This window comes from Manis javanica, chromosome 2 (genome assembly GCF_040802235.1).
Source record: "Manis javanica isolate MJ-LG chromosome 2, MJ_LKY, whole genome shotgun sequence".
NCBI classification, from domain to species: Eukaryota; Metazoa; Chordata; class Mammalia; order Pholidota; family Manidae; genus Manis; species Manis javanica.
The window spans coordinates 12,151,439-12,161,110 of record NC_133157.1 but is presented as its reverse complement, the minus strand read 5'-3'; the positions used below and the strand labels follow the sequence as shown (position 1 = coordinate 12,161,110).

Sequence of the window (9,672 nt, the reverse complement as noted above, 5' to 3'; positions counted from 1 at the left end):
GGCACCAGCAATCGTCATCACCCACCCCAACCAATCCCAATTAAAAGCACATCCTAGTCACATCACCCTATCAAAATGCAAAGACTTATAAATAATTTGTGCTCCAGTATGAATCATTTGAATGTCAACATCACATTAACCCTATCTGAAATGGGTCACCTTACAGGAATAGAAGTTTGAGTATAGGGCCTGGGAATGGGTGTACTAGCATGTATCAAGGGAGGAGCTAGTTTGGAGCTTTCAATATAGTGATAGCTATTTTGGCCAGGTGGGACCTAAGAATGTTGGCTACCTACTCAACTGTGATAGGCAACAGTGTCCCTGTGTGTGCCCGGTGACTAATTGCTGACCGCCGCACAGCCAAGCTGGGGGAAACCAAAATGGACACCCAGGCTCACCTAGTTTGCTCGATGGCTGTGGGAAAGAACTTCAATCCAGCCCTAAACAGGGTTCAGACACGACCCATGCTCTTAATGGATTAAGATTCCCTAAGTGTCAGGATGGAGAAACTAGGGAAGCTGCCATGTAAAGAAGGTGGGGTTGGCTGGGCCAGTTTGAGTGGCAGGTTGAGGATCTCAGAGGGGACATGGGCTGCAGGGAGAGTGTGAGGGTGTCTCCAGAGGTGTCACATCTCATCAGCTGTGTCATCAGGGGCCTCAGAACTTTGCCAGGGCATCCTCTCCTGAAAAAGCTGATCATGAGAGTTTGAGGGTATTTTCTCACCAGTTCAAAGGACAAAAGAAAGCTAGAGGCCAGTGGCTCAGAGGACACTGTGTGTGGCCCATAGTCTGTGGAATAACATGTCAACAGGGTGAGGGGAGGGTGGACAGATCCCAGGGGTGCACCAGCTCCAGCTCCAGCTCCGATTCTATGAGCAGGCCCTCTTCACCCCATCCAGGGACTCAGAGAGTGCATCTGGAGAGGACATTTAGAGAGAAGCACAGAAGTCCCACCCCAGGTCATTAAAACAATGAACTCTTGAGTACTAACTCGAGGCGTGCCACTCAAAATGATCCACATCTGTCCTCAACAACTGCTGAAGCCTGGGACAGTTCGATCCCATGAAAGATGCTCCGTAATCATAGGGATAATGAAACATTTTAAGGCAGATTGGGCATGAGAAACAAATGCGATGGGGAGGGGCATCTAGGCAGCAGTGGACACTTTGTCACACAAGATGAAAGGAATCAAAATTCTATAGCCCTTTTATTTTAAGAATAATATTTTTAATAGAGCTAAGATTTTTGGAGGCAGAAGATAACATATATGCCTATAAGCATAATTTTTTCCCTATTTCTGCAACTAATTAAAGCTGTGGGTGCCCCTTTTAGATCTGAAGGTGAATAAGGAAAGAGGGTTGCAGTAACAATGAGGACTGAACATTCCTAACGGGAGAAGAGGCAGCACAAGGTGCTCTCATATCCTTCCTGGAGAAATCTTGGCAATCCATGGGAAGCGAGGCAACCACATGCAAATCTAAACGCTGAATTTCAATCTCCTGATGGGGACCTCTCTGCTTACTCTGCATTTCCTGAAATGTAGGCTCCGTCCTCCATTTCTTTTGTCTTAACCTCTATTTATCACTCTAAACAGGACCGATGCCCCCCAACGTTTTGTGGTTGGCAAATTAATAACCTAGAATGAAAGGGTCACAAAAGCTGGGACTTTGTGTTGCTCACTGCTACATCCCCAGCACTTTTACAGCTCGTAGAACATAGTACATGTCTGATATATATTTGTTGAATGAATGAATCTCAGAGAAAAGATTTTTTAGACTTTTTGAGTTGGGGAGGGATGAAAGTGACACCAACAATAATAATAATAATAATAGCAGTCATTTATTGCAAACCTAGCATGACTAGCCACTCTACCAGATGCATTTTGGTTTATCTCAGTTAATCCTCCAAAACATCTTTTTTTATAGATGAGAAGGCTAAGGTTTGGAGAGGTTAGGTAACAGGACTACAATCTCATGGCTAGTGTGTGGCAGACCCGAAGCTGAAGGTATGTTTGTCTGACACATGCCTATGTCTTTTCATTAGAAGTTGCTATCACTCTATCTAAGAGGAACAAAGTTCTGCTGCTGAGGAGCCTATTAATGGCCCCCTTCATGTCCTTGTTCCTGAGGCTGTAGATAAAGGGGTTCAACATGGGGGTGACCACGGTGTACATCACAGCTGCCACAATGTCCTTCTCTGCAGAGGCAGCAGAGGGGGGACACAGGTAGGCACTGAAGAGGGTCCCGTAGAACACACAGACAACACAGACGTGAGAACTGCAGGTGGAAAAGGCCTTGCCCCTACCGCCAGGAGTTTGGACCCTCAGGATGGCCCCTACAATGTGGAAGTAGGAGACGACAATGCAAATAAAGGGGACGATGAGGACAGTGCCTCCTAAGGCAAACACAATCAGCTCGTTGACGTGGGTGTCAGAGCATGACAGCTTTAGGACAGGCGTTATGTCACAGAAGAAGTGAGCAATTTCCCCGACAACACAGAAGGATAACCGAGCCACGAGTAGCGTGTGAGTCAGGGCAACAATATGGGTGAGGGCCCAGCACAGGGCAAGCAGCAGGATGCAGACGCGGGGGCTCATGACTGTGGGGTAGTGGAGAGGGTGGCAAATGGCCACGTAGCGGTCATAGGCCATCACAGCTAGGAAGAAGCTGTCCAGATCACCAAACATCAGAAAGAAATACATCTGTGCAAGGCACCCAGCGTAGGAGATGGTGTGATGCTCAGTGTGCACGTTTACCAGCATCTTGGGAACTGTGGAGGATATTAAACCCATGTCAACGAAAGAAAGGTTGGCCAAAAAGAAGTACATGGGGGTGTGGAGCTGTGGGTCAGAGCTGATGGCCAGGATGATGAGCAGGTTCCCAGTCAAGGTGACAAGGTACATACACAGGAAAATTCTGAAGAACAACTGTTGTTGCTCTGGTAATGCAGATACTCCTCGGAGGAAAAATTCAGAGATGCTGGATTGGTTTTCCATGACTCTGCAGCATCTGGGAGCTGTAAGCACAGGTAGAATGCTAGATTTCTCCTAGAACTTTACATGTGCTGACCCCCAAATCTTCCAGCTCCCAAATCTCCCTTTAAATTACCATCCCCAATCCTGGCTTTTCCTCTAATCTGATCCCATTTCCTTCCTCTTTCTTCTTCTTAGGAATCTTACGGATTTTTCTTTTCCTCTCTCTTTCCCTCTGGCCAATCTTTATGCCAAAGACACTCTTCCAAGGAGGCTCTGGGCATGTTTAGTGCTGGCATGACCGAGCCTTACCAGGGCTACAGACCCGTATCAGGTTCATAACTGCAGTAGCAAGGACAGGGGAATAGGCTGAGGAGGGCTGATTCTTACGTTCTCTTGGTAGTCTCTGAATCCATACAAAATTCTTTTTAAAACTCTCACAGTATCTCATACAGAGCAAAGGGCCTATGAAAAACTCATGAGTCTTTATTTCCTTATCATTTCTTCTGAAACATGAAATACAGAGTTCTGCATTTTTTCCCTGTGTTTGAGTTTTTGTCCTTGACCTCATCATCATCCTGTAGCTACATTTACTAGCCATGGGTTATGTGTCAGGCTCTCTGCTAAGCCCTTCATTCAAGTTGTCTCCTTTAATCCTTAAACAACACTTGGAAGCAGAGGTCATTACTCTTCCCATTGTACAGAGAAGAAAACGGAGGCCAAAGATGTTTTGAGTCATTTGCACAAGGACCTACAGCTCATAAATATTTGAGACAGGATTCAAACCCATAGCACTGGACACCTGAGACTGTATCACCAATCAACACACAAAGGTTTTCTATCACCACATTTATATTCTCAGTATTCCCAGTTTGATATCTTCGGCCTCACTTGCCCTTCCTATCTTGCATACTTGTCTTTTATAGAAGAACCAAGAAGTTTAAGCACTAGACAGAAGCAGAGCGTCTTCTGGCCCGAGGTCCCCAAACATCACAAACAAGGGAGACACTTGTTAGAAACACAGAATCCTCAGACCTACTGAGTTAAATTCTCTAGAATATAGTCTGGGTGTCTGTGTTTAAAAACTAAGACTAAAAATACACTCTCCTCAGGTATTTTGATGCTCAGTCTCAATAGGGATTAAGAAAAATTCGATGAGTTCATCTCCACCTGATTCACAGATGAACAAGCTAAGGCTCACAAAGTGGACAGGGTGGGTTAGAACGAGATATGGATGAAGAGGCGGCACAGCGTCCAGGCCCTCAGGCCAGTGCCCTGTGTGTGAGCTCAGCTATCCTTCCCCTTTTCATTACTTTTTGTTATCAATCTCTTACAGATCCTAAATATGTTCCTATTCCCCATGTCTATTCAAAGTCCACACCTAAAGAAAAACTTACCTCTAAATCAATAAACGATTTACTGAAGCGCTGTTCACATTTTGAAGTTAATACTTCAGACCTAAACAGGAGTGATGTCTGAGAGCTACTGCGTGTTTATCTGCCCCTGAACTCTACACTCACGTGAGTGTGTCTCAGGGCTGTATCACTTCTTCCGACAGCTGGGATTTTCTCCCCTTCTCCATCGCTTGATGGGAAATACGAGGCCTCACAAAGATTAGACTCCTCTGACATTCTAATAACCACATCCTGGAGGTAAGAGAATCTCTTAAGAGTCAACCAATTGTGTATCTCGTCACGAGGAGGGTAATGCAGAGCTGGCAGACAACTCTGGGTCCCCCTGACATCCGGTTCCTGCCTTTAGTAAGTAAGTCTGTTCCCGCTGAGGCTTCCAGAGACTGCACGTGCTGTAGGGCAGAGCTGCATCTCGTTCATTATCTCTGTGGGCCTATAATGCCTTGACCAGACTATTCCTATAAAGGCTCCCCAGTCTACGGCACCCACCAGTTAACATCCAAAAGTCCCCCAAGTCCTCCGTAAATGGCCCAGAGCTCTTCATTGCAAGCCCAGCTTCTTATTTTTTGTCCTCTTCTTCTCTACCCAAGGGCATTGTGCCAATATCTCTTGTCCTATCCTTTGATTTGTCCTTTCTGGGGTTTCTCATTCTTCATCCTGTCTACAGCCTCAGAAAACTCTGCAGACCCTAAAAACAACGAGTGCTTCCAGAATCTTGGGGCAACCTCCAGCATCCCAGGGCAATGAGGTCCCCTTGCTTACCTCCAGTGCGTCTCCATCTACTGCGTCTGTCAAAAGGTCAGAGCTGGCTTGGACATGATGCAGAGAGTATTCCAGAAGCAGGACCTGCTAGCCTGCAACTGTCTCAAGTTTCTCTTCTTACTGCTACCCTGAGAAGAAGGCACTGTAGGTGTCCCTAATTTGGGAGGAAGGAGGGAAGGGCTCAGATTCTTCCTGACAACCTTTGTGATGGAATTATCTAGAATCAGGGTTCAAGATCAAGAATAATGGATGCAGATGGCAGATAGCCAGAAGCAAAAGTCAAACTGCTATACTGACGTTAAAAACAAGTTTAGGGCAGAAAGGGGAGAGAGGAAGACTAGGGTTCCAGATGAGGAGCCCAAGAGAGCAACAGGGGATCGAAAAGCCGAGGTAAGGCCAGATATGAAGGGTAGGTTGGAGCTGTCATCAGATGAAACAGAGACCAGAAAGAAGAGGGTCTACACTGAGAATTCAAGATGCTCTGGGTACTCTGATCCCACTGAACTAGGTCTTTGGGAATTTGGAATTATTTTATATCTGTGTTTTGAAAACTGAACTGAGAGACACAGAAACAGGAAGCTGGTTCATCAGGCTAATAATACCAGGAGGGGGCTGAACAGGGCCTACTTTGGGCATTTATAGATAGGGAGTCATGGGACAGAGTTCCCTGGAGGCTTGTTAGAGCTAACACTCACAATTGCCCAATTTCCTCTCTGTATCTCTTGTAAGATACCAAATTAGCATGGTAGTAGCTTTGTTAAAACAACTTGGGAGCTTTACTTCCTTCGCTGTGTTAAGTGGTAGCATTAAGGGGTTATGTTACTTGTATCAATTTGTAACCACAGTCCATGGCAAAAATGCACCTTCTATGTAAATAAATCTGTCTCCTTGCAGCAAGATTCCTGTCCCTAAGTTCCTCCTTTAAAGAAATCTGGAAGCTGCTAATACTCACACCTACAAATAATTTAGAGGTATATGACTGTATCTTTCTTAAAGAATTTTCTTGCTTCTGAGTAAAGATATTATATGAAAGTCATGTATCTAGTTTCACTCCCTCCTAAATTCCCACTAAAACTAGAGTGATTAAAACAAACATAAAATCTGCAAGGAAAAAGAATAGAGAGCAAACGATAGTAACACAATTTTGGTATTTGGAATCATGGATGAGGGAGTGGAGATCAAGGTGTTCTTAATATTGTCCTCAAGTTGACTAACGTTTAGATAACTTCTTGCTATGGGCCCCCTGACCTATAATTTCTTGGGGCTTTACTTTAGAAAACTTATAATGGTAATTTTTTTCTCGGCCTCTGTGAGATAAAAGTCTCTCCAGCTCTTGCCCATTTTACATCCTTGGACTGTCCTTCCACGGATTTGGGAGCCACCCCTTTGCAATATAATCATCACCTATGTCCCCCTCTCCATGCGAGGGCAGGAGCCTGACTCCACTGGGTGCCACCTAGCAGAGGCGGATGACCTGATCATGGTGAGCAGCCTCCCTAACGTCCCCCAAGCTTTTCTGCTGGCTCATCCCAGCACTCAATTCCCCCTGCCTTTTGTTTCAGCAAAGTTGAGTCTGATCTTTCTTCCTTAATTCAGTAATATTTCCCCCCAGTTTTATTGAGATAGAATTGGCATATGGCACTGTTTAAGACATTTGAGGTATACAGCATAATGACATGACTTACATATTTTGTGAAATAACTACATAGTAAATTTAGTTAACATCCGTCATGTCATACAATTAGTCCCAAATGATTTTTTTCTTGTGATGAAAACAGTTAGGGTTTACAGTTAGGATCTACTCTCAACAACTTTCAAATACACTATATAGCAGTGTTAACAATAGTCATTATGCTGTACATTACACCCCCAGTACTTGTTTATCTTACAACTGGAAGTTTGCATGTTTTGACCACCTTTATCCAATTTCCCCACTCCCATCCCCTGCTTCTGGTAACCATAAATCTAACCTCTTTGTCTATGAGTTTGGGTATTTTTTTTCAATTCCACATATAAGTGAGATCATACAGTACTTGCCATTTTCTGTATGACTTATTTCAATGGACATAATGCCTTCAAGGTGTAAGAGGCAGGATTTCATTATTATGACTGAATAGTATTCCTTTGTATATATGTATCGCATCTTTTAAAAATGTTATTGAAATATAGTTGATGCACAATATTATATTGGCTTCATATATATATACACACACATATATGGGTTGTATAAGTACAAAATAGTGATTTGACAATTAAAAACATTTTTTTATTAAGGTATTATTGATATACACTCTTATGAAGGTTTCACATGAAAAACAATATGGTCACTACATTCACCCATAACATTGAGTCCCCTCCCATACCCCACTGCAGTCACTGTCCATGAGTGTAGTAAGATGCCACAGAGTCACTACCTGTCTTCTCTGTGCTACACTGTCTTCCCCATGATCCCCCCAACACCATGTGCACTAATCATAATACCCTTCAAAACCCTTCTCCCTCCCTCCCCATCCACCCTCCCCAACTCCTCCCCTTTGGTAACTGCTAGTTCCCTCTTGGAATCTGTGGACCTGCTGCTGTTTTGTTCCTTCAGTTTTGCTTCATTGTTATACTCCACAAATGAGGGAAATCATTTGGTACTTGTCTTTCTCTGCCTGGCTTATTTCACTGAGCGTAATAACCTCCAGATCCATCCATGTTGTTGCAAATGGTAGGATTTATTTTCTTCTTATGGCTGAATAGTATCCCATTGTGTCTATGTACCACATATTCTTTAACCATTCATCTACTGATGGACACTTAGGTTGCTTCCATATCTTGGCTACTATAAATAGTGCTGCAACAAACATAGGGGTGCATATGTCTTTTTGAATCTGAGAAGTTGTATTCTTGGGGTAAATTCCTAGAAGTGGAATTCCTGGGTCAAATGGTATTTCTATTTTGAGTTTTTTGAGGAACCTCCATATTGCTTTCCACAATGGTTGAACTAGTTTACATTTCCACCAGCAGTGTTGAAGGGTTCCCCTTTCTCCACATCCTCGGCAGCATTTGTTGTTTTTAGTCTTTTCAATGCTGGCCATCCTAACTGGTGTGAGATGATATCTCATTGTGGTTTTAATTTGCATTTCTCTGATGACAAGCAATGTGGAGCATCTTTTCATGTGCCTGTTGGCCATCTGAATTTATTCTTTGGAGAATTGTCTCTTTATATCCTCTGCCCATTTTTTACTTGGGTTATTTGCTTTTTGTGTGTTGAGGTGTGTGAGTTCTTTATATATTTTGGATGTTAACCCCTTGTTGGATATGTTGTTTACAAATATATTCTCGCATACTGTAGGATGCTGTTTTCTTCTGCTGATGGTGTCCTTTGCTGTACAGAAGCTTTTTAGCTTGATGGAGTCCCATTGTTCATTTTTGCTTTTGTTTCCCTTGCCCGAGGAGATGCGTTCAGGAAAAAGTTGCTCATGTTTATATTCAAGAGACTTTTGCCTAGGTTCTTTTCTAAGAGTTTTATGGTTCTATGACTTACATTCAGGTCTTTGATCCATTTGGAGTTCACTTTTGTGTATGGGGTTAGACAGTAATCCAGTTTCATTCTCTTGCATGTAGCTGTCCAGTTTTGCCAACACCAGTTGTGGAAGAGGCTGTCATTTCCCCATTGCATATCCATGGCTCCTTTATCATATATTATTAATTGACTACCCATGCTTGGGTTTATATCTGGGCTCTTTAGTCTCTGTTCTATTGGTTATTGGGTTTGTTCTTGTGCCAGTACCAAATTGTCTTGGTTACAGTGGCTTTGTAGTAGAGTTTGAAGTCAGGGAGCTTGATCCTGCCTGCTTTATTCTTCCTTCTCAGGATTGCTTTGACTATTTGGGGTCTTTTGCGGTTCCATATGAATTTTCGTACTATTTGCTGTAGTTTATTGAAGAATGCTTTTGGTATTTTGATAGGGATTGCAGTGAATCTGTAGATTGCTTTAGGCTGGATGGCCATTTTGACAATATTAATTATTCCTATCCATGAGCATAGGATGTATTTCCATTTATTGGTATCATCTTTAATTTCTCTCATTAGTGCCTTGTAGTTTTCAGGGTATAGGTCTTTCACTTCCTTGGTTAGGTTTATTCCTAAGTATTTTATTCTTTTTGATGCAGTTGTGAATGGAAGTGTTTTCCTGATTTCTCTTTCTACTAGTTCATTATTAGTATACAGGAATGCAACAGATTTCTGTGTATTAATTTGTTTTGGTATCATTAATCTACAATTACATGAGGAACATTATGTTTGCTGGACTCCCCCCATCACCAAGTTCCCCTCACATACTCCACTGCAGTCACTGTCCATCAGCGTAGTAAGATGCTGCAGAATCACTACCTGTCCTCTCCATGCTGTACAGCCTTCTGCGTGCTACCCCCCAAATTATGCATGCTAATCATAATGCCCCATTTCTTCCCCACCCCTTATCCCTCCCTTAGTCCATTCTTGGGTTCTGTGATTCTGCTGCTGTTTTGCTCCTTCAGTTTTT

The 9,672-nt window shown here is 43.1% G+C and overlaps 1 protein-coding gene across 1 annotated transcript; it reads right to left on the bottom strand.

Moving 5' to 3' along the window:
• Positions 1 to 2,025: 2,025 nt before the first annotated feature.
• On the bottom strand, positions 2,026 to 2,994 carry LOC108405087 (olfactory receptor 1N1). Its single transcript, XM_017673042.3, has one exon. The coding sequence runs from the start codon at positions 2,992 to 2,994 to the stop codon at positions 2,026 to 2,028; it is 969 nt and encodes a 322-aa protein (XP_017528531.3).
• Positions 2,995 to 9,672: the final 6,678 nt, after the last annotated feature.

Excerpts from the sequence above, each read along its gene's own strand:
- LOC108405087 (XM_017673042.3), bottom strand. The coding sequence starts at position 2,994 with ATGGAAAACCAATCCAGCATCTCTGAATTTTTCCTCCGAGGAGTATCT.